General features: G+C 38.3%; 1 protein-coding gene across 1 annotated transcript; it reads left to right on the forward strand.

The window, feature by feature from the left end:
- The first annotated feature begins 7,026 nt into the window (after nt 1–7,026).
- Nucleotides 7,027–17,834, forward strand: LOC139123993 (uncharacterized). Its single transcript, XM_070690126.1, has 5 exons — nt 7,027–7,462; nt 7,634–7,727; nt 11,960–12,346; nt 13,907–13,927; nt 17,644–17,834. Exons 2-5 carry the CDS (start codon nt 7,664–7,666, stop codon nt 17,730–17,732), a joined length of 561 nt encoding a protein of 186 aa, XP_070546227.1. The 5' UTR covers nt 7,027–7,462; nt 7,634–7,663; the 3' UTR covers nt 17,733–17,834.
- The last annotated feature ends 8,574 nt before the right edge of the window (nt 17,835–26,408 follow it).

Genomic DNA, 26,408 nt, shown 5'->3' on the forward strand with positions numbered 1-26,408 from the left:
ATTGAGAGTCAGTGCCTTTTTTATTTAAATTCATCGTAAAACTTGCAAGAGCCCAGCCATACAAGGTGAGTTTAATAACATCCTTTGCCCGATTAAGGTAATAAGCACCTCGAAAGTGAAATACTTAAACTTTTGCTCAAGCTTTCCTCAGTGAAACTTTCAACCACACTCTTACCAAAGCGAGAATAAAAATCAGGGGTCACCGTGCAAACTTTGGTACTAAAGAGACAAATAACTTGCAATTTCTCGATATTTGAAATTCAAAATGGCCGCCATCCCTGTGTTAACTCTATGGGAAAAATAAAATTTTCGATTTTCGAAAAACTAAGACGGTGAAAACTTTTCTTTCGCCAAGAGCTTCAAAATGAGCCCCCACAAGTGGTAGGTCAGAAGAAAATTGATAAAATTTGAAGGCCCGAATTTCTGTCCCTGAGGCGCGTTCTACCTTAAGCAATGAGAGGTACGGGGTCTTTTACTGGACAGATCACACTACCATGCTTGATTCTAGAGCTCATCATCCTTCGATAATGAGTCACATATCCCGTCAATAGCTGGGTCCGACTCTTCAAATCGTAATCCCATCCTTCGATTCGGTGTCTCGTTTACAGTGGATTTCAGTTCACTAAAGCTTTAGAATTAACCGTGTGAGTTAAGCACATTTAAGGTATTATGAACCTCAAAAGTGAAAGACTTAAACTTTTACTAAGACTTTCCACAGGCAATCTCTCAACCATAAAATTCGGGGGTCACCATCCAAATTCTGGTAATGGAGAAACAAAGTACAATATTTACCGATATATGACTTTCAAAATGGCCGCCATCCCTGTGTTACGGGAAAAAATAAAATTTTCGATTTTCGAAAAACTAAGGTGAAACGTTTTCTTACACCAAGAGCTTTAGAATTAACCCCCAGGAGTGGTAGATCAGAAAAGAATTGTTAAAAATTGAGAATCCGAATATCTGTCCCAGAGGCATATCCGATACCTTAAAAACATGTTAAAATATCAAGACCCATCCTGACTGTTGGTGCCCAGTCAGGATTAGTTTTGTCATTGATTTCCAGTGGTTTATCTGTCGTGGTACCAGTAGAAGCAGGTGCTGCCAATGAAGCTGTTCCTGCGGAAAGGTATTCGTGCGCAGATTTTCAGCGGGTGTGCAAATTTTAAAACTAATAAGCGGGCGGGGAGAAAAAGTCAATTTTTACAGTGGGCGGGGAAGAAATTTCAGGTTTTACAGAGGATGCAGAGAAATTTTTGAGGGTACCGATAATGTGCAGATTGAGGCGAATACCATGGGTGGTCCAGGGAATTTCAAATTAAGCGCCTAATGTAGAGGGGTATAAGGGACTGGACACAAATTACAGGGGGGTGGGCCGGTGTTTTTCGAAACTCCGCTGCGTCAAAAATAGTGACCCTTCAAAAGTTCATGCACAAAAATTAGTGACCCTCCCCCTTATCCATGCATGAAAATATGACCATCCCTGTTACTCAATACCCCCAACAAACCTGCAATGTGTTCAAGACCCCCCTCCTGACGTGCTATACTTTTGAAATCCCCCTCCCAAAAGGAATGCAAAATGTGACTGATATAACGCTTTGTCCAAAAAAATTCAAATCATATGTGTGTGATAATTCATGTAAATGTACTTTGCTTGAAGTGGCAGGTAAAAAGTGCATGCGTGTACAAACAATGTAATTTTAGATTTCATGTTGATTCACTATACATGGGAGTCTATGACAAAACTGTAAACAAATTCTTTCACAATTAATAATATGCACTTTTTCTGCATATATGGACCCTGAATAATTGACATAATTGTACTTGATTAGAAGAGGGTGGTAACACGTGCATCTGTGTACAAGAACTTTGTTTTTGGAATTTTGCATAAAAAGTTCATCCATCATACATTGTAGTCTATGACAAAAGTAAGAATAATTGTTTTAAAATACAAAACTCGACAAATCTGTCTTTTTATGTACACTCGATTATTGGTATAAATGTTCATGATTAGACTAGAGTGGTTTCAAGTCCATGTTGTGCAAGAAATTTTATCATGGTTGTGCAAGAAATTTTTTTGGCATATCACTGAAATGTTGATTCACTATACATGGCAGTCTATGACAAAACTATGAATAATTTTTTTCCAATACAAAACTAAGTAAATCTGTGCATTTATGTACACCTAAGTATTAGTATTAATGTTAATGATTAGACTAGAGTGGTTTCAAGTCCATGGTTGTGCAAGAAATTTGATTTTGGAATTTCACTGAAATGTTGATTCACTATGCATAGCAGTCTATGACAAAACTATAATATTTTTTTCCAATACAAAACTAAGTAAATCTGTGCATTTATGTACACCTAATTATTATTATTAATGTTCATGATTAGACCAGAGTGGTTTCAAGTCCATGGTTGTGCAAGAAATTTGATTTTGGAATTTCACTGAAATGTCGATTCACTATGCATAGCAGTCTATGACAAAACTATGAATATTTTTTTCCAATACAAAACTAAGTAAATCTGTGCATTTATGTACACTTAATTATTAGTATTAATGTTGATGATTAGACTAGAGTGGTTTCAAGTCCATGGTTGTGCAAGAAATTTGATTTTGGAATTTCATCGAAATGTTGATTCACTATACATTGTAGGCTATGAGGACACTACAAATAACTCATAGGTTATGTGATCCTAAATTGTTATTCAAAAGTTGTTCGACCTGAAGCTTCCAGTTGTTATTGATGACATTTTGCACTATTCTGAATAGTTTGTATTCTGTCAATGTCCTCAAAAAATAAAAAATGTACATACGGCGACATGAACATTTGACACCGACCTATACCTAATGTATTGCCAATGGGAGAATGATATCAAATAAGTGATCTCCCAAATTGTTATTGAAAGAGTCATAATAGGGGACAGTTATGCACAATAGAGGAGTTGGATAAGTAGAAATCATGACAACTTAAATCAATGTGGCTGCTTGGATCATCAATACATTGTTTATTATACCCTTAAAATTGCGCCCGAAGGGCTCGCTGAAATGGAAATGGCAGAAAATGAAGTGCCAGGAGGTATTTTTTCTTTTTTCAGTATTCCGTATTCTTCGATACGTGCACATGCAAGTTCAGCTTTGATGCATAAAAAAGGTGACCCTCCCCCATAGGCATACACAAATTGTATGACCCTTCAAAATGCTTGCGCGAAAAATGGCGACCCACCCCCAGAAAACACCGCCCCCCCCCCTGTAATTTGTGTCCAGTCCCTAACGTCGAAAGATTGAAATGACAACAGTCCGGTAGCTTTTACACAGGGGGCCACGAGTTTAGAGAAACTGCTGGGGCAGTACTGTGACTGTGCAGCAAGGTATTGCGTAGTGCTACAGCTGTATAGCTATATTGACCATATTTCTGAGGGTCTGCAGTACAACTGCGTTAATTTGGCATCAGAATACTGATCATTATTCAGAATTCAAGTGCATTAGGGTACTTTTGTAAGCATACAATAATAACAGAAATATTTTTATCGACAGTATTCATGATCATAAATTTATTATTTTTTTACGCTCTTGCTATGATAAAGAACTCGTTATGACCCCAGGCCCTTTGGCTTTACACTGTACACGGATGCATATTAGATCCATGCACTTAAATGATCGCACACTGGGTGATAGAAAAACAGACAATGAAACGTAAGTTTGGGAATATGTACAGCTTAGTCGGAAATGGGGAACTTTCAAGTGATAGGGAGAGAGCAGTTGGGAGCTTGAAATGTGGTGGGGGAGTTGGGAGCCGGCAGACCACAGATCCCTTTTGAGGGCAGTGGGTATCATAATTCGGACAGTGAGGGTGCAAAGAGGCAAATTTCCCATGCCTCTTCAACGCTCACCTAAGCTTATAACTCACGCGTGCGGCATTTTTCGGTTTACCTCCATCTTCTATGCGAGAACCCCTCCCGCGAACCTCCTCCCCAGACTAGTATGCATATTCATTAAAAATCTTGTGAAATGAAAAATAATACAGTTTCCGTCGATTAGCAGTTTTGCATTGCCCTCTTATGTACGTGTGCCCTCAACGACAAAAATGTAGATACTTATGTCAGAGTCCTGTTCTATCCAGTAAGTTTGACCATAGTCTTTCAGGGTGAATTATTAGATTTGAAGCATTTATTTTCATCGGTAATAATTTTTCACTCTGTTTTGACAAAATGTAGAACCGTGAATGTGTAAAAAATTTAATACAGGATTATATTTTGTCGTATTGATACAATATCGGTGCAAGGATTAAACGCCTTTCCTTTCTGGCAAATAGCTGGACTGTGAGGGCGGAAAGAGCCAAATTTGTCATCATCGGTATACAGGTTACCGTCTCCCCGGCTCGACTTGGTCTCCTCGATTTTAATGTTTGCCCTACAGATAATGGTTTGCCATACAACAACAACAACAACAACAACAACAAAAACCGTGTATATAAGACAGATACTTCCAACTGGTAAATTTCTCCAATTTTACAAAATCATCACAAAACATGTTTCGAAGGCTGATATACTGATTTTAACGTATTTTTGATCTGAACTTAAAACTTTGGAGGGGAAAGTAGAGCTGTTCGTTACTGCCCTCATAGTGCCGTATGAGGAAATATGCCCTACCACTGAATTATGATGCCCACTGCCCCTCCCAGTATCTATGATCTGCTTGCTTGCCGCTCCCCACAACAGTTCAAGCTCCCCACTGCCTTCTTCCTACCCCTGAAATTTCCCTTGCCCACTACATGTACACATTCCAATATGTACATTTCATTTCATTTACGCAACTATTTGACTATCACCAGAGTTCATTCGTTCAGTGCATGGATGCAATGTACACTAGTGTTCAGTGTAAAGCTATGTTTCACTGTCCCTAGTCCCTTGGCTTTTCTCGGGCAAATGCAGCCGTTACTGGCTGGCCGTTGGCCGCAGTCGTATCTTTTGATCAGACATGCGTGTGTTCAACGCAAAAATGTGCAAGCGAAAAACATCATTTTAATTTTAGACATTACTCCCCTCCAAGCCAGGCGCTTAATTTTCCTGAAGTTCTATCAACCATGCATTCCCCTTCTGCTACTTTGTCCGGTACCTTCTGACAGAAATGTTCTTCCCACTCACTGTAAATACTTTTTCTCGCCGCCCACCGATCAGTTTTAAAGTTACCTATCTATCTGCTGATCCCGGGGCTAACTCCCATAGATGGCTATACGGGGAGTGTCCGCGCGAAAGGGGTCGTTTTTTGCAGTTTGGTATCAGAAAGGGTATACTTTTCACGAGGTGTTGGTATGAGAAAGGGTCCGGTTTTAAACACAAACTGACATTTGTTAAAAAATCATGCTGTCAACACTGGAAACCCATGTATCTACATCCGGGTCTACGTCCCGGATCTAGCATTAAAATTTCCGATCTGTCGGTTGGACTGTTGGTTCCCCTGGTACGCAAGGCGAGTGAGTCGTATCTGTATACGTATGGTATTGTATGGTATCAGAAAGGGTAGGGTTTTTTGCTCAAAACTGGTAACACAACAGTTTGGGTTTCCATGTTCGTGAGGAGCTCCCCGTACTATTAGCCATGGAGTTACCCCCCGGGGGGGGGGGCTGCTGATCTGCGTACGAATACCTTTTTTGCACTAACAGTCTTGTTGGTGGCACCTGATAAGAGAAATGCTCTTTCATAAGTCATTGTGTTTTGAAATTTTGTTTTTAAAAAGCTGACAGAAGTTTAAGAAAGAACGCACCTCAGGAACAGATATTCGGAATCTCAAATTTCTACAATTCTTTTCTGATCTACGACTTGTGGGGGTTCATTATTTTAAAGCTATTGCGAAAAGAAAAACTTTCACTGTCTCAGTTTTTTTGAAAATTTAATTCCCCCCCCATAGACTTAACACAGGGATGGCGGCCATTTTGAATTTCAAATATCCCAAAATGCTCAGTTTTTTTTTCTTCTCTTGTTCCACACTTTGCACGGTTACCCCGATTTTTATTGTCGATTTGGTAAGAGGATGGTGGGAAGTTTCATTCAGTAAAGTTTGAGCAAAAGTTTAAGTGTTCCTCTTTCGAGGCACACACAACCTTAAACTGCGAACAACCCAGTTCAGCAATGATGCATTCTGGGTTGGGAGAGAGTAAAAATCACAATAATTATGGTGGGGGATTTCACACTTCCAAAGTTTCCATGGCCATTATCGTGTTTTGATTAATTACGTCGTGTCAATGACGTATGAAGCAATACAAATTTCAAGTGAAAGCTTCACACATAGAAAGCTAGTACAATTGATACAGTTTATGCCCTACATCAAAGCATTGTCAACTGCCAGACCATGGCCTTTGTCTGTCTTTCACTGCGAATTCACATTGTTCCCATCGTCGTTGGGCGGGTTCAGATAGGTTATCTCAGGTCGCACAGCTCATGGCGAAAGTCGATTGTGATCTCCTGTCGGTACAAATCAAGAAGATCAGAAAAATGGTTTATCGCTAGTTGATCCTTATGAAAACATTAATTATAAAAAAACCAAATATGTACTTTAATGGGATTACAAGCTCAGCTGTTTGCAGAGAATGAAATGTTGACAGGGGCTCAATTCTTGTCTTGGAACCTTAAGGATAAGATAGGTTCAGTTCAATTTCATGAATTCTCTTTCACGGTTTGTTTTTGTTTTGATCCGTTTTATTTTGTCTTGATCCGAGTTGAATAAAACACACTGATCAGTGTTACATGTATTGTTGTGGGTCTGGAAGAAAGGTGAGCAGATTTCAAACGACAGAAACCATCGTTTTCACTGTTTCCGATGAACTGTAAGTGTCATGGCCACTGCATTGCTGGGTTCGTCTTCGATAGTTTGAATTATGACCACATCAGAAACTCTTTAGAAAAATGCAGCTAACCCAATACCAATAACAATGTATACTTTAAGAGTCTGTCTGTGACGGTGCGTTGTTCTATTGTACTCCAAAGTCACATTGAACTCTGTGTCGAGGGAGTAAGGCATAAAGTCACTTTCATACAAGAGAAGTTATTGTAATAACTTATTTAGTCTGAATTTATACTGTTGGCTCTTGTACTTGGGAATGTTGGGACACTAAAGACGGTTTGACCTAGGGCTCTTTATTTCTACTCCCCCACCGGATCAGTTTGTTCACAATGGACCGTGACGTTGTGTGTCGTCAGAACATCTTCGGCGACATTTGAAAGGGGAGAAAGGATTCGTTCGTTAAGAAAACATTCAAGTTGTCTATAAGCAACGAGTTAAAACAGCAAAGGTCCAATCAGAGTGAGCAGTCACACTGGCAGACTCGGGTCATGAAAAATCCTAGCCAATCATAGCGCAGAATTTTGACGCCCAAACTATACATTCCGGTCCCAAACGGGCACAGATCGTCAAAGCGAATTACTCCTGTGTATCTCCTGGATAAAATAACCTTAATTTCGTTCGGTAAGGATAAAATTTCCTCTATTTTGGCAATTTTCAAAGTGACTTGTAATTTTTTTCTGGTTTGACTTTTAAGAAACACTGCCCAGAACTTATTGTTCAAGGATCGCGTTTTTTTTCTGGACGTCGTCATGCCACTGTGCTATTTTGCCAATTTTGTTTGTTTGTTTGTAGTGCGCTGTTAAAGTTGGCTTTGCCTCAGAGATGAAGACCACTGAACGAATCATTCTGTTAGTGATTGTGATTTCCATCGCCTCGACCGGAGTTCGTAAGTAGAAATTCTATTATGTAGAACCTATACTACCCTTGTTCATTTATAGCCTGTCCTTAGTCTGTTTGTAAAAAAAGGGCAGATTTCACAAAACCTAGGTTTAAATTTCTTCAAAGCACGACATTTATCTGTTATCATATACCCATGCCCATATTGCGTCATCCTAGTGACGATCACCGTAAAATATCAGCCGTGATATTTCACGGTAAACGTCGAGATATGCACGATGAACGTCATCAGTTTTAGAGTTTTCCCGAACTACATTAGCAGTTTGTTGGTAAACAACGTAAACAACAAAATGGCTGCCGCTCCCTGCCTGCGAAGCGAAGTCGCCGACGTAAAAACTTGATGGGCTTCGAGGAACACGGGTATTTCTGGTTGCAAAATACGGAAATATCACGTTAAGTCTTGAAATTTTTTCCCATGGTATTTTTTTGGGGGGTCAAGTTCTAGCAAACATTGTGCCGTTCGCACGGTGCCGGCACTGTGCACGGTCTCCACCGAACAGGTAGTGAGCGCGTGGCGTGACAGCGATGTCGCGCGCGCGACGACTGTTGACATGGCAACTCTAAGGGTAAATTAACAAAATGGCGTCCTCTCCGCGCGAGCTCCGTGCCGTACGACGATCAAAATGAGGATAGATTTAAAGCTGAGCAGTTTTTGATCGGTTACAGTTGTAATAGAATATTGCATCTTAAAAAGTTCCTTCTGTATGACGATTTTTGTATCCCGGTGTCTTTCTTTTTTGGTTTCATTGAGTTATGGACGACTTGCAGCGATGTCGCACCGCGTGATGTTGACATCTTCGTCGTATACTTTATGAATGAAGCCTGTTCACATAAACATTCTGATATTTATGCGCAAGGCGTAATAAAGTAAAGCCTCAAAATTTAAGGTTTTTCGTTCCATTGGTAAAAAATCCCTAAAATTATGGGCATGGGTATATGATAAATCGGTTATTACCATTATCGCCTGTTCCTTGTGTCGTATCAGCATTCGTGTCATTTGTGCTGCGTCAGACACTCGACTTCGTCTCGTGTCTGACGCAGCACAAATGACAATCATGCTGATACGACACAGGAACAGGCGATATTGGGTAATTATCTGCCAGTGATATCAATGAATGATCAACATTTATTAAGGTTATGATATAGGTCACCTTACTGTTATACCTTCCATTACAAAATTCCACAAGTCAGACGCCTCGAAATTGAAAGACGTAAACTTTTTCTCACAATTTCCTCAAGGAATCTTTCAGCTATTCTCTTTCAAAATCAAGAATATAAATCAGGGGGTCAACGTGTAAACTTTGGTATAAAAGCAACAAATTACTGGATTTACTGATATTTTAAATTCAAAATGGCCGCCACCCCTATGTTAATTTTATGGAAAAAAACTGAGACGGTGAAAAGTTTGTGTACACCAAGAGCTTCAAAATGAATCCCCACAAATAGTAGACAAGAAAAGATTTAAAAAACTTTGAGAGTCAAAGTATCTGTCCCCGAGGCGCATTCTACCTTAATGCAGTACAGAAGTCACCGCGTTGGCATGACAACGGCTTTAATCGGTCAATATTGTCTATGTGTGACGGTGCATGTCGCGCACGGACATGATGCATTGAGAAACCAAACAAAGGATGTCCCTAAATACTGCGGTATAAAGTGTCCCAAAAACTAAAGGTGACACAAAGGATGCAAATACTGAAAATAACTGTAAAAGAATTTAGTCATGGTAGTTTTAATTCTGAGCTCCTTCGTAGAGACAAGAGCGTCCAAAGGCTTCAAAGTATGTCAAGGTCGCGGCTCTTGTCATTGTGATGATGATATAGACTTACTCATCTATACATACTTCAAGTGCAAGTTTGTTTATCGACCCTTGGACAGTGGTGTTTCTCCGATTTATGAAAATGTTGATATTTGCTCGGCCACGTTTTCTGACAAATTCAACAAACGTGAGCCATTATATTTTGTTTAAAGCTCCATAAGCAGTATCTTTCGGCTATTTTTTCAGATTCTTTGTCTTTCAGAACTTTCTGTATTGAATCCCTAAACTGTAATTTAATGCTAAGTATTTGGCATATCAACACAACCTATACTATGAGTAATAATATTAATATGTATTGCTTTAAAAACGCCTTCCATGTACAAGACATCTCAAGGCGCATTACATTTCAGTTATAAAAAATAGAGCAATGAAAATGGTTAAAAATCACACAAGTAACTCTCTTTAAAAAGGTAAGTTTTTAAATGAGACTTAAAAACGTTAAAATTATCAACACATCGGAGTTTCGGTGGTAGCCTGTTCCACAGCCGCGGAGCACAAACAGAAAATGACCGATCTCCGTAAAACACAGTGTTAGCGATCTGCTGGTGTAAACTGATCGCTGCACCATCAGCAGTCGACCGAAGAAGAGATCGCCCCAGATTACGAACGCATATGAGCTCTTTTATGTATCTCGGGGCCGTGTCGTTTTAAACCTTAAACGTTAAGCATAAAATTTTAAACTCTGTTCGCTTATAAATAGGTAGCCAGTGTAAACTACGTAGTACTGGCATGGTTGAATAGAATCTGCTTTCTGTATTTTCAATACTAGACGTGCAGCTGAATTTTGTATAAGCTGTAACTTCCTGATTTGATAATTCGGAAGGCCAAACATTAAACTAAAGTATGATCTCCATTGTTATTATTGAAAATTGTATTCAAGTCCGGACTAGAATTCATTTGTAAACAATAAAAAATGATCACTACACACATACAAGTTATGTTGGCAAAAAGAATACTCGAAATTTAAGCATTACAAACAGATTAGGGTCAGTTGATATACAACAGGAGAATACTGAAAAACTTGCCACAAGTTACAGCTTACGTCCCTTTAAAGTCGAAAGGTTTCTTACGTTAACCTCTTAGAGAACTAATGGTTTACTAGGCTTTTACCATGCATACAGTTATGGCTATACTTTAAAAAGTATCTCTCTCTCTCTCTCTCTCTCTCTCTCTCTCTCTCTCTCTCTCTCTCTAAAGATAGATAGAAAGATAATAATATTTTATTGCTTGCTTGTAAATATAGGATTTACATCACATTTATGGCAATAAAAGTGTGATACAAAAATAAGTTCAATTTTTTCTCCAATAAAGATAAAGTAATACAGTATGATAATAGAGCTAATAATAAATATAACTGGGTATTTCTTTGTTTATATGAAGTAAAAATACAATCTGCAAGTTGTTCATTAAAAGATAACTCTTGTTTTTCAGTAGAGAAATAAACTGATTTTCAGTGGTATCGTTTGGGAAATTGATTTTACTGAAAAAAAGTTCTTTCTTTAGACCTTGTATTTCTGACAGACTAATAAAAAGTGTGCTTCATCTCCAATACTGTTGGTGTTACACTGATTGCAGTATCTGTCGGTAATTGGGGTGTTTGGAACAGTGCGTCTCCCCCGGGCCTTTTTCAATTGCTAGATCATGATTGCTAATGAGAAGTTTGGTGAGTAATTTTCTTTTCTCACCTTGTAACTGTGTTAATTAGGGTTCTAATCTAAAATTATGTTTTATTTTGGCGTACATTCTTAGTTTACTATTTCATCAGTGATCAAAATTTTCCAAAAGACTTCATAATTGTTTGTTAAATTTGTGTTCATTAATCCAGTTATAACTTTATGGTGTTTATGTGATGGAGCTTCATCAAAGAGAAAATCCATTTCACTTTCTGTAATTAAAACACTTAAACAGTTAAACCAGGATCTATTGCTAGTGTTGTTTCCAGAAAAGCTTCTTTAGCAAGATTACAATGTGGAAGTTGTACAATATGCCATTAATCTTTTTTCTGAGAAGTTTATAAAAAAGACCAACTCTCCAACTCTAAAGCTTTAGTGACTCGAAATTTCGTTGGACATGCCTTCTATGTTTCCATGTCTGGATTTATCGGGTCACCTTTTTGTCAAATGCAATGAGAGCACGGCATCGATCGTGACAAATCGGTCTGTGTCGCGGTGTGCATGTATGAACGGTACCATTGCAGGAAAAAAGTTCCGGTTGATGACGTACAACAGGGGTAATATGGATTTCTTATCTGTGCTGGTGTACGTCACACAGATGGAGATACGGGCCAGTTCATGTGATAAATATAGATATACATATTATATTTAGATGTATGTGTCATTTATTGTGAAAGTGCAAAAACTTTGAACAACAAGTAACTTTAAATCTTTTCTTGTTTTTCTCCAAAGGCACCTTGGAAATTAAAGAGGATTCGTTTGCCATTACCAGTCCTGACCCTTTGAGATTCAGCTCTCACTATTACACCTCTTTTACACTTTCTATGAACGTGCGTGCAAACTACGCTGGGGATGAACTGGAGGGTATCCTCCTGTTCTTTGCCAATGATACAGATATAATAGAAAACGACTACGCGCTTCTTTCCGGTTCCAGTTATGCCGTTGGACCATCGCCCGATCCTATTCCAGTACCACAGGGAGCTGACGGGATGGATGTCACCGGCTTTACTGCGTCAATGAAACCTGATCAGAGCCAGTGCCACCTGTACACCTTTCTGTGTGTAGGGCCTGAAAGTAACTATGACTATGACTGTATAGACGTCAGCGATATGATGGATTGTAAGTACATGTACATATTCACTGATACAATGTTGCAAATGAATCGGTACACGGTGATAACAGTTGTTTACTTTTCTTTGTTTTTAAGCCCTCGATTGTGTAACCTCTGAAAAATGAATTATCATCAATTGTTAATTTTAATATTTATCTTTCGTGAGTAGTTTTATCAACCAAAAATGTGATTTTCACCAATAGTTCTTTGCCGGTTCCATGATGCAGTGCGCGCTAGGGTATAAATCGCGTACGTTTGTACGGCGCCTATCTGACAAAACGTGCTTATCTGACAAAAATAGCTAATTACTGCTTGTAGCCTTACTCATTTGTGGAAAGTAATTCCCCACACAATACTTCGCCCGTTAAAACACACAAATGAAATCATAATTAAAGCAGTCCAAAACCACAAATATCACAAAATGGCCATATAATAGTTAAAAAATACAGTAAATTGCATTGGTTGCGTAAAATCACCAAACACCTGAATGTATCCCATGGTTAACAAATAGTGGCGGGAGGGGAGCGCCCCGAGGTCACATGAGGTCATCTGCTGTAACCGTGGCAATGGCAAGCAGTATTACTTCTTGTTTCTTTTTGTGTTGTTTTTTATCACCGTCCTTGATCGCTAATTTTTCGATTTGAATACATAAATTATTCTCAATAAACATAAAAGTGGAATACCTATATGTTGCAACGTGGAACTATCTCCATTGTCTCAACTCCCGGTCTCAACTAAAGTGAGCGACCCCGGCCGATGCAAGGACAACCATAATAAAAAAGAATTATCAGTAACTACATGTCAACAATTTGAGAGTAGTTTATAGAAACAAACTCCTTCGTATAGAAGACTTCGTACCAAGGTTAAATTGGCACTCTCCATATACTATAGCCCTGCCACAGTACATTTGTTCCCTGTGCCTGGAATATACAGCACCGTACGAAGAGCGACATTTACCGCGCGCATGCGGTGTGATTCGATTAATGACGGCGGAAAAGTGCGCTGGCTTTTAACTCCATGGGCTATTGCTAAAAAGAGTGTTGTCAGATAAGCACGTTTTGTCAGATAGGCGCCGTACATACGTTACTCATAGAATTTGTTAGCCGTTTGGTACACGCAGGGTATGTTTATTTATATTCATAGAACTCAATGGAAGATTACACCCTGACCTATATTTTCGTCGCTGATGGATCGAATATACACACGGCATTATTTGGCATTGCAAATTTGTGTCATTCTACCATAACAATCAACTATAACTATACTACAACATAAAATCAGCATGTTTCTTTGCTTTTAGTGTAAATATGGTGTTTGACACAGACCCAATGGAATAACAGGGAAAAGATCTATTCGAGAGGATATTACTCGCAGACAGAGACATACACGCACCACATGCACACGCACATGCATGCATCAGTCCATCCCTCCGTCCATACGTCCATACATACATACATACATACATACATACATACATACATACATACATACATACATAGACGATTTGCAGTGAAAAATACACTCTCATGATCGCTAACATTTATTGTTACCTTTTGCGTTGTTTGCAGGCGACAGTACTGAAAATCCAGGTACGTAGACACATAGAATATTTTAAAGCAGATGGTGGGTGGTGCACACAAAAACACCTTCTGGCATCGATATCGTCGTTAATGTCGGCAAATCCGAAAACTTGGCTCATCCGTCGCATGGTAGAATCAGTGCTTATCGCAGGGTGCCCTTATTGGTCAATTCACACAAATGTACCCCTAAGATTATGTGAATTTTACTACAGCGCAGTATGGAACCCTACCCTTTAATCTCGCCTACTCTCTTTCAATTTCTGTTAGTTTAGCCTATACTCGTTAAGGACTCGTTACTGGACGTTGGAAAATTGAATATTTTATTTTCGAAATGACACCAGTGCAAAGTCAAATATCAGGACGCTAGCACAGTAACGAAATTTTGTCTCTTCGAATTCACATATATTCATATTTAGTGAAAAGGAATTTAGGTTATGTTTACTCATCGATGGTCAGTGGCGCTAGATATTATTGACGTCGCACTTGTTTTGTGCGGTCACCAAGCGCCGGATAAGAATTTTTTCACCCTCTTAGCTTTTAGAAAATCGAAAATTTTACTTTTCTTCATAGAGTTAAAAAGGGGATAGCGGCCATTTTGAATTTCAAATATTGGTAAATTTCGTGTTTCGCTAATACCAAATTTGCAAAGTGACCCTAGATTTTTATTCTTTATTTGGTAAGAGTGTGGTTCAAAGTATTATTGAGGAAAGATTGAGCAAAACTTTGAGTTTTTCTTTTTCGAGACATGTGCTATCGTAACCGTCATATTTCAAGTCATTCGTATTTGGAGCTTAGGCCAGGGAAAACAATCTTGTTCATCAGATTTTTAGCACAGAGGTTCAGGAGCGGCAAGTGATTTTTTTTTTTTTTTTTTTGGGGGGGGCCTAAGGTAAGCGCGTTGTCTCGGACTTTTTTGCCGGGGTGCAGACAAGGCAAAATAATTGTTTCCCCTTACAGGCTAACCAGAAATATTTCAGACAAGATACACTGATACTGGTTATTGAATTCAACACTATATTTCTCAACAATAACATATGAGATGCTGGCGATCAAATTAATAGTCATGGTGTACTAACCACAACAAAACGGATAAATTTCAGCTAAAAGTTGACCAAGTTTGTGTCGTGATTTGCAAAATTCAGACGTCGCAACAACGTGTTGACAGAGGTCAGTGCAAATACGTCTGAAGTTTCATTCAGAATCCCACATGCCCTCGAAAATCCGACGAAGCGTAGGTGCCGCCAGCGGCGGTACTTAAGAATTTGTAATTGAGAAGTATGAGTTTGCCGAAATCAAGAAAAATCCAAATAAGGCAAAGTAGAAGCGGCGATTCCGATGAACAAATGATTTTTTTCTTTCTGGCCTTTCCTTGATCCATCAAGATGTGATAACATTGAACAATAGAACGTATACTTTGGTCACACAATATTAATTGTATGATTTCGAAATAAGGTCAGTGCAATTCTTGACCTCAGACATCCGGGGACTTGCGGTTTTTCACGTCATTTTTGCTTCACACTGCCGTGAGAACAAAATATTGAAGTGTGGATTTTTCAACCTGTACAACAGTATTCAAAGTTTCAATATTATGTCAATGATAAACACTAAGTTCTCACCTTTGTCACATAATTTCTGCATTGTTCATTGTCCTGTATAGTCAAATCCCAATTCACCTCACTCACGTGCGTGAGGTGAAAGTGACGTCACTAACTTTTTGCGTTCACTCAAACTTTTGACAGGTAGGCGGGTAATCAGTTCAGAAACACACAGAATATTTTGCACAAGTACTCATTTTTGTATACTTACTTGATTATTTCTAAGAATCAAAGCATAAATGTACTTTGTACTTCTATAATTTACATTATAGTGCAACATTCTGGAAGCATACAGGCGTTTTGAGTCCGTTTTGCAAGATTTTTAACAAATATTAGTAGCAAAAAAGTATGCTGTAGAATCTTATTCAAATAAGCAGGTTTTAATGAAAACCTACACTTAAGCCACTTATCAAGGTGGAGCACATTGAATTTTATCAGACTTCATTGGAGATTCATTGGTCATTTAGTTGTGTTGGTAGCGTGGTTAGTATTACATGCTCACTATTAGCTCATTTGCATATTTAACGACATTCTGTAATTAGGCTATGTTGGAATGTACTAAATATGATCCAACTTAGAAGGTACATTGGTTAAATGTCAAATTAAAGATTTTTCACCCAAAGTTTTTTGAATAAGACATCTCACAATTAGCTAATTTGCATATATTTGTTTGAGTTTGTGTAATCACGCTAGATATTAAAGCTGAATGCACCTACATTTATCAGACTTATGACGTAAAGTGGACTCATAGTTCCAATCATGCTCAAAGCTCGTTTAGTAAAACATACTCATTACTATAGGAAAATTGAAAGACTTTCTGTAATTAGGCTATATTTAAAACTATATGAATTGACTTTGATTGGACTCAAAACTATACCTTTTGTACTTCGATTTCAATAATGCCAGAAGTTTGATGAAATGACACATAAAAATGAGCTAATTTGCATATCTAATGAATTTCGTAATTAGGCCATACTCAGGTGGTATATCGAAGCTTTATGCACCAGAATTGATAAGACCCATGAGGAACATCAGTACGTTTACTTTTAATCATGCTGAGAGTTTTGTTAGAAGGACAGATTAATTGATAGCCTATTTGCATATTTAATGACTTTGTGTAATGAGGCCATATGCCAAAGTGAATGCATTGTATTTGATCAGACTGCTGATGTAAATTGGCCATACTTAGCTTTAGTCGTGCTAGAAAGTGCGATGGGTGTGACATGTCAAACTCGGCTCATTTGCACGTTAAATTACTTTCTGTAATTAGATCAAATATAAAAGCTGAATGCACTTAATTTCGTAAATTAGTGTTGTTCCCCCAAACGCAATGAGCATAGTTAGAAGCCTAAAGATTGTGTGTAGCATTAACCAACTTGTATGTACACCTGTATTTTGATTTTTTTCAAATATTAGGCTATATTTTTAATGATTTCTTTTTCACACGAGATGTCCAAGCAAATCATGCTTTAATTTACTCGCCCCTAAAAATCTACGGCCTATCTCTTTGATACAATGAAAAAAATTAATACGACGTTATAGTATGTAGTTTATAATTTGTTGTACTCTAGTATTAGATTATTTCAGTGTGTTTTGTATCTTCGAGGGCATCTTAACGTACTAGCTCCTTGAGCGGTGTTTAAATCGCGCTATCTCAGATGTTCACATGACCACTGGCTACCAGTCAGCTTTGTTCTCAACACCGCCACATGGCTTGCCGCCTTTTTCCACTCTGTTTAGTCATAGCTGAGGCTGCGGGTGTTTTTCACCCTCCCTCCCACCCTCTGTAATAATGACGTTCTGAGCTACTTTGAGCTCTCTTTTGTACTTGTTCTCTGCCTTTACCTGCTATTCCTGTATTGCTTTTAACAGGGGGCAGTAGATTGTTAGTTTATTAGTAGTATATTGTTAATGAAGCCTCCTTTGCACCAAACTTGGATATGTTTGTGACTGTGTGATTTAAATCGTAAGCTTTCAATCCGTATCTTGGCAGTACATGTATATGCTCACAGAAAGTTAAGTGGTCACTACACTAGCGCGCGTGCAAGCACAGTTTTGCAACAGCGCCTGCGCCTGCTTTTTTCAACTAGTCGCATTTTTTACCGAATTTTGTGTATTTTCTCCCTACAGCCTGTGGTGATGGTAACACGGCTTCGGCAGCTGGACTGATTGTAGCCATGGCAACTCTCCTTGCCAGTTACATTTCTGGACTAAAATAATTCTTGGAGCCGAAGATGTAAGAGCATGCAAGCATGGAACTCCAAGGAAGCGGTCGTTTCTTATTTTAAATTTTGCCTTTTGAAACGAGTTTCACAATTTCTAATTAGGGAGAATTCGTTATTTACGGGGAGGGGGGTCGGTGGAAATCAGGGGGGTTGACTTTTACAAAACCGCTTTTCAGGGGGGGTCAAATTTTACAATCAATGATTGAAGGGGGGTCAAATTTTACAAAGGTTTGTGTTGAGTTATGGAAAACAAAATGACTTTGGAATTTCACCGAAATGTTGCTTGTGTAACCGATGTTTCGAGACGGCAGAATAATAACCGACCGAAGCTCAGCCAAATTTATTTCTCTAGCAGGGCCAACAAGTCCGAGACTGGCATTAACCTCTCTAGAGCAGCAACAGAGCATGTAGCCCTGAGTACAGGTCTGTGTGTTCCTGGCGTATACGGCCTCCACCATGCTGCCCTGCAACGGTCTGTGGAGATAACTGGGGTCTCTGCAGCGAGATTCAAAATGGGGATCGCCATGGGTAAACAACTTGTCGAGTATGTTATGTTTCAGAAAATGAGCGGTTTTGGACGTTAGGAGAAGTCAATCGCATCTTTTCTGGGATTGGTTAGGAGGTAAAGGTAGGCAGGGAAAGGATTTTGCCCCAATAGAGCAGAATTTCGGCCAAAAAGACCGTTTAGTCTTCATTGCGGTCCAGATCCAGGCCGCAGAGACCTCAAGTCTGTTCAAAGACCATTGCAGGGCTGTGGTAGAGGCCATATAATGCTGGGAACACACGTGCACACACCTGTACGCAGGGCTACACAGCATGGGGCATGAAAAATTGCCAAAATGAGGGCACACAGTCCATGTAGCCGACAATGAGATGCAAATGATATGCGGTCAAGGTCTCCTCAACTAACTTTCAGCTGGTTCTTCACTTTCTACTATTTTTTTAGTATTTTTTACAAAGGCACAGACTTATTCTACCTGCAACTTAAAACTGATAGTGATTTTGTAGCTCATTCTTTACTATTTTTCATAGTTTTGATAGCCGGTAACACACACTTCGTGTTCGTGTCGGCTACATGGACGATCTGCCGAAATGAGGAACCAACACACAGTCATATAATGTAACAAACAACTTCTGTATATATTGTGTCAAATATCGGGGTCTACATATAAAATGGTAAAACCGTACCCAAAACTATAAATATTACTCCATGGTAACAGTAACCGTACTGATCGACCTCCCGACGGCAGGAGTCGAACACACTTTCAGAACAAAACTCTGTTCAAACCCTTTCTAAATGCTTAACAATTTCTATGGAAAACTTAACGGTACCGCAGAGGTACCTCAGACTTGACGACGCGGCTGGGAAACACAAATAGTTCACACGCGACTTTAACTAATGTTCGATGATGAGCACAATTGTAAGTCCCGTGTAATGTCTGCACATGAAAGTCGGCGACAACACACGCAATTCACTGCTAAGCAGCGTCCAGTTCAGCTACCACGGGAGCAGCCATCTTACTAATATTCTTAGATCTTTTGTTTACTTCCGGTCGGGACATGCCGAACTAATCTGAAGTCTTACTCTGCTAACTCCGCGCATCGACAAAAGTTCAGTGGAACAATCATAAATAATGTTCTCATGACAATCTCAGACATCTGACTGAACTCATAAACGGAATAAAGTTCACAGTTAACACACAATTTGCTGCAGAAAGATCAGCTTTCAACTTGTGGTGATATTATCATCTTAGCAGTGCGTATATTGCAAATATACGGCACGGCTTTCACTTGTGTGAGCAATGTTCGTTCCATCGACTAAAGTAGAGCATGGCGTAGGGTTTAAATAAACTGTCCGATCCGCACAAAATTCGATCTCTGCCACTCACCGGTTTCTTTACATATCTGCTGACTTGAGTAGACTAAAATAGAGAAATATCTAACTTAAAAAGCACACGCTGACACTCAAACCTTCCAGTGCCAGTGCAGCATGCAACGTAAAACACTCTCTGGAAAGTTCCGTCTTGGACTCCCTAGGTATACAGTGATAACACACAAGAACTCCCAGGCAAAATAGAAAATACACAGGTCCTCCATACATAATCTATGAGAAGCTATGAATAATTTCTTTAAATACAAAACTAGCTAAATCTGTGTATTTATAGATTCTTGATTATTGATATTAATGTACTTGATAAGACTAGGGTAGTTACCAGTGCATGTGTGAGCAAGAAATATGATTTTGGAATTTCACCGAATTGTTAATTCACTATCTTGTCAGAGGAAACTATGAATAATTTTTTTCCATAACATAACTAGTTAAATCTGTGTATTTATGTACGCTTGATTATTGATATTAATTTACTTGATTAGACTAGGGTGGTAACAAGTGGATGTTTGTGCAAGAAATTTGATTTTGGAATGTCACCGAAATGTTGATTCACTATCTTGTATATATGGAAACTATGAATAATTTTTTCCAATATAAAACTAGGTATTTCTGTGTATTTATGTACTCTTGATTATTGATATTAGTGTACTTGATTAGACTACAGCGATTACAAGTTCATGTGTGTGCAAAAATTTGATTTTGGCATTTCACCAAAAATGTTGATTCTCTAGTATGTGAGGAAACTTTTTCAGCCCGGGGCCACAGGGTGCGAAGGGTTAATGAATCAAATCTGATGAATTTTTTTTTTTCATGGGGGGGGGGGGTCACATTTTACAATTGATGATTGAGGGGGGTCAAATTTTAGAAATTTGATTTGGAGGGGGGGGGTCGCTTTTTACGTTTCATTTGTCGCTCAAATTCCACCGCCCCCCCCCCCCGTAAATAACGAATGCTCCCTTAGAGGAAGAAATTACCTGTAAATATTTGATTCATCTTCTGGCTTGTTAAATAATTTTTACACCATTTTGCGGTTATTGTACCACACTCTCCAACGCACGCTAAACGTTGCCCGTCAGCTAGAAATTTGAAATACGCGCGTGACGTCATTTGATTGTTAAGAATCGCAGGCCCAGTGTACATGAGAGAGAGAGAGAGAGAGAGAGAGAGAGAGAGAGAGAGAGAGAGAGAGAGAGAGAGAGTGGTGTTCTGAACTAAGAACTGCTGTTCTCACATTCCTGACCGCTGGGAGTGTGGGATCGACGGTGTGGGAAAAGTCGATCCCACACTCTCAGAAATCGTCCCACACTCTGCAGTAAATATTACACGAGCTCTGATTGGATAATAAACAGTCTGTTTTCGTTCAACGCGCAAAAATGTTATCCAATGGAACGACAAGTAACACACGGACCGGAACTACAAAGTAAGCAGAGGTCAGAGTACAGTGGCAGACGACAGAGTTGTCACGATTTTAGATAATGTTGTAAGCGTCCAATGTGAATATAACTCATTTGTGGTCATGTGACAAAAAAATCTCACACACCAAGGACCTGCGATAAGATTTCTCACACTCGTTGAGCCGCAGGCGAGTGTGAAACAAAATATCTCCAACTTGTGTGAGAAATCTGATCCCAGGTCCTTGGGGTGTGAGATTCTATTAGTCAATTAAAGGAAGGGCTTGTCGGAACAGCGCCTGTGCCGTTTCTTGTTTAAAAATAATGTATTCCATGCACAATATCAAGATGCATCACGTCAGCATAGCTAAAACATTTGAATTTTATGACATACATTATGACAAACATGTTTCACCTTTCGTCGATCGCCGAACGTACATTGGAAACAGGGTTTGTCAACATCGATCGTATGGGTGCCATACGACTTTTAGTGCAATTTGAATTCCAAGTACCCTCCTTTTAGAAGGTAACATCTGAAACGACATCATAAGTTTTAGCGATTTCACCGATCCGGGTTTATTATTGTGTCAAATATTGAATGTAGTCAAAAGATTGTTAAAATTTACTAAGTTAACGTAATTTTTGCACAAATAATTTTTAACCTTTCTGTTTGAAAGCAATTATATGGTGTACAATTTCCAATGTAACATGAATGAATTAAAAAAATAATTAACTTGTTATTAATTAACATGATCAAATTAATTCTTGTCCCAACAAATGTTCATTTATCATGATAATATTGGACAGTACACTGTTTATAATTAAAACTCTTGAAATTTCGACATACTTTTGGGAAGTAGAACAAGGAACTATTTTACAAACAGAAAATATATCAAAAATAACAGATGATGGAGCTTTAAGATAGAATACGCATCGGGGACAGATATTCGGACTCTGAAATGTTTACAAAACTTTCTGATCTACCAATAGTGGGACTCATTTTAAAGCTCTTGGAGTAAAAGAAAAATTCACAGTCTCAGCTTTTTGAATGTCGAAAATGTTAATTTCACATAAGTTAACACAGGGGGTAGCGACCGTTTTGAATTTCAAATATCGGTAAAAATTTGGCTCATTTCTTCTCCAGTACCAAACTTTGTACGATATTAAACCCAAATTGTTATTCTTGATCTAGTAAAACAATGGGTGACAGTCTCACTCAGGAAACTATAAGCAAAATTTTAAGCCTTCCACTTATGAGGTGCGTACTACATTCAGTTTGCGACAAATTGTAAATTCTATAATGCAAATATCTTAGCTTGTAAATTGATTCACTCAATGAAAAAATGAAAAATCTAACATCTTCGGCGAGAGACATAAAATGCATTTTTTGCTAATCCACCTAATCTTTTTGTAATTGTAAATTAAATTTAGAATACTAAAGTCGCTGAAAACTCAGGAAGGCCTCCCCCCCCGTACCTTGTCGTTAGCCCATCCCTTGATTTTGCCGGCCGACCCCCGGCCGTAATAACTGAACGCTCCCTTAGTTCTCTGGCAGAAATTATAAGAAAGCTTCCGAATATCTGAGAAAGCTCATTTTGGGTGTGAGATACAGCTTTCTCGATTTTTTGTAATAATATTTAGTATGTTCGTGATCCATGATTGACAACCGACAAATACAAAGGGCCGTCGTTTTAGGCCTTGTTTTCCACAACAAATTTGGTAAAGAGCGCCCTCTACAAACAGTTTCTTCGACCTGAGGGGCCCGTGGATCCATGGGGTCACCGTTTTTTTACTGTGGTGATGGGGTCACCATGTTATATATTATATATATATATATATATATATATATATATATATATATATATATATATATATATATATATTATATATATATATATATATGTATATTATATATATATATATATATATATATATATATATATATATATATATATATATATATATATATAAAGTTTATATTTCACCTTTTCCGTTATATTTTACCTTTGACACAGGGATCACCCTGTGTTTGAAAGTTGGAACGGGGGAAACAGCCACTTACCAGTTCCTGAATAGAGTTTCGACTCCAAAAATCACTTTCAACTAAGGACATCTATGTTGTCAACTTCTACAGCTAATTTCCGTCACCGTTCGATGATTATGGAGTGTCCAGAATTTACTTCCAGGGGGGGGGGGGGGGGCTGGAGGATTTTCAGGCGGGGCCATACATTTTCCCTAGAAAAATTAGGGGAGGGAGGCTAGACAAAATACCACAATCTTTTAGGGGGGCTACGGAAAAAAAACACATCAATTAAATATTTACCCAGAAGTCCTGATCTATAGAATTATGCATGGCTGTCAAAAATATCTGGTTAGAAAATTAAAAATTTTAGTTGCAACATGGAAAAGGGTTTGATTTTCCAATAATTCTGTATATGCATCCAGAAGATCATGTGCATCAATATTATGGTGCCAGATTGTTGACATATTGACCATTGCATCCTGTGTACACAAGAAATTTGCTGTAGTCAAGAAGTTATCTCACTGTGTATGAATCGAATTGTTGTAGGCTCACACATTGCGTAATGATACTACTATTTTAGATTCCCATTCGTTGTAATTTGTATGATCGAGGATTTCTCAGTGACGGCTGGCAGAATAGGCCAAAAAACAAATTAACATGTTTTGTTTCCTTCATTTCAAAACATATACATCATGGACTATTCTAAAGTTTGTAAAAGAATGTGAAATATGCATGCTCTGTCAACTCTGATAAAAATGTACTGCTTACAAAATGTGAACTTTGATGTATGCAGGGTTATCTGCATTTATGAACATTGAATTGTGAATTGAACTAGCAGAAATATAACATAGACATTATGTGAATTCATGTTATGGATAAGGTGTTCTGTTCAACAAAGGTTCTGAAATATTCCTCAGGATTGTTGCTTTCAGTGTCAGCCACTTTGTTTTATGGCAACCAAATTTGAAAAAAGAGAAAAGAAAACACTAGTTGGGTTTCCCAAATTTTCACCGTGAGTCTGCAAGTTATTCAGCATCATCAGATAAAAATGTATGCTGGAATTGTGAATGTAACATCTCACTTTCCATAAATATCTGGAGACCTGCAAATTGTGTACCATTAAACTTCAAAGTTAGATATCACTTTGCTGATTATGTACTCTGACAATTTCTAACTGAATTATGTGCTTGTCATTGTGTGTATGTGTATCAGTGAGAAAACGTACATTGTAGTCATGTTTATTTACACATATTGCACCGTCAAAAGTACAGTCTGAGAGAGGATTTGCATTATACCCCAGAATGAAAGTATAAAATTATTGGTTTTGCCTTGCAATGAGATAAATAATTCTAGGTTTGATGCAAACAGTGATTTTTGTTGGCATAAGGTAGAAGACTATCCAGGGGCTATGCAAAATTAGTCATTGCATAGGATTGCATACATGTAGAATGTCAGAAAATCACCGATGCAAAAGTGCTGACTCAGGATTTTATCACAATTATTATGACATTAAATAAGGTGGCATATTTGTTATTGGATGAGTAACTTCATACATGATGTTTATCTAGGAAAAACTACATGTAGACAATACTTAAGAATCAAGATTGTAATGAAATAAGAATATTTTTATTCACCATGGCTACTGCTTTCTTTGAACTTGTCAAATTTGCAATAAAAGTCATGGTTAATGAATCATTGAATGTAAATTATCTCAATAAGTAGACTGGGCTACAACATAAGTGATTTCTAGAATATGACAATATTCTTGGTAGTGGGTTGTCCCCCACCTTAAAAGTCTGTACCTGCCACGGTCAAACATTTTCTAAGTTTTTAAATTAATTTCCACCTATGCGAGAGTACTTCAGAAAACAGTGAGACAACTTGTCTAGTCAGTGAACACACCCTGCTTTGCATATCATTAGTATGTTATTCCTCTGAGTACTTGCTACCAGTATTAATGTTAAAAACAACTTAGCAACATTTACAACCAACGTGTTTGATATGGACCACTGATGTAACAACATCTGGGACAAAGTTATCGTCAAATATGGAAAGGTCTATAAAACGGATCAATAGTGGACAAAACGAAAGAAGTATTCATGTTTCATAATTAACTTTTCTCCAGAATTTACAACCTGATTTGTTCATGACTAGCCTTCCCAATAATGTGCCACTTACAGTTCATGCAAATCTCTCTCTCTCTCTCTCTCTCTCTCTCTCTCTCTCTCTCTCTCTCTCTCTCTCTATATATATATATATATATACATATGTGTGTCTGTCTGTCTGTCTGTCTGTCTGTCTGTCTGTCTGTCTGTGAAATATGAGGGGGGGGGCTATGGATTTTCTCCATAAATTACCGGGGGGCCATGGAAAAAAATCACCAGAAAATAGAAATCCTCCAGGCTCCCCTGGAATTAAATTCTGAACACTCCCTTATGAACGTTTAAAAGGTAGATGCACGGAGTATCGCTTGTGAACCGATACACAATGGCCGCTGTGTGCTATGGATTAGAAAAGTAGGTCATAGCAGACAGAGGCAGCCGTGTATCGGTTCACAAGCGACTGTGGATGTATCCAAGATGGTCTCCGATAAAAAGTTGATTTTGCTGTTATAAAAGAGTATACATGTTCATGTTTTTTCATGTTAAGTCTGATTTTTTCAGGGACGCATGACTGTTTGCTGACGTCATCTCAGTCTGCCTCCGTTTTGGTTCACGCCAAGAAGCACCGACTTGCCTTGTTCGGGTAACTGCAATTTTTTTCGCTCGTACGAGAGCCTGCAGTGCAGTCTTGGTAACCGAGACTGATACATGCATAGTGTTTGCAGCACGACAAATGGCGCTGGAAAATTACACGCCTGCATGACAAATGAATCTCCTAGCCAATGTAGGTTGAGGTCAATTTAAATCATCGTTTGTAAATTCACGCTAACTTGTGTGCAACATCTCTCCATGGAAACAGTGCGTTGTTGACTGTGATACTCCATCTGGTATTATTCACATTATTGTTTCGAAAGGTTTATTCTCCCAAAATCTGTCAACAATTTAACCTTCAAAGAAGCCAGATATGCAATTATTCATCACGTTAAGCAATCTTAATATCATAATTATTCTGGATTATCGCACTTCCCAATGTTCTGTTGGAAAAGGGGAAGGCGTATATAAATTTCCGTTGCCATCCTCGTGTGTGCACCTTTCACTAAACCTGGGAACACACCAAAAGCTCAATAAATTACAAATAACAGTTGATTCTGAAAAAATAAAAAGATGAAAGGCTGGCTCAATTAATTCAGTGCGTGACTCTTATCTGATCAAGATAGGAACGTTTCTTAGCTACGAATACGCACTGGTTAAATGGATGTTGGT

Source organism: Ptychodera flava, assembly GCF_041260155.1.
Source record: "Ptychodera flava strain L36383 chromosome 23 unlocalized genomic scaffold, AS_Pfla_20210202 Scaffold_23__1_contigs__length_28996876_pilon, whole genome shotgun sequence".
Classification (NCBI taxonomy): domain Eukaryota; kingdom Metazoa; phylum Hemichordata; class Enteropneusta; family Ptychoderidae; genus Ptychodera; species Ptychodera flava.

Coding starts and splice junctions, on each gene's coding strand:
- LOC139123993 (XM_070690126.1), top strand. CDS start 7,664: ATGAAGACCACTGAACGAATCATTCTGTTAGTGATTGTGATTTCCATC. Junction 12,347..13,906: donor CGTCAGCGATATGATGGATT/GTAAGTACATGT, acceptor CGTTGTTTGCAG/GCGACAGTACTGAAAATCCA. Junction 13,928..17,643: donor CGACAGTACTGAAAATCCAG/GTACGTAGACAC, acceptor TTCTCCCTACAG/CCTGTGGTGATGGTAACACG.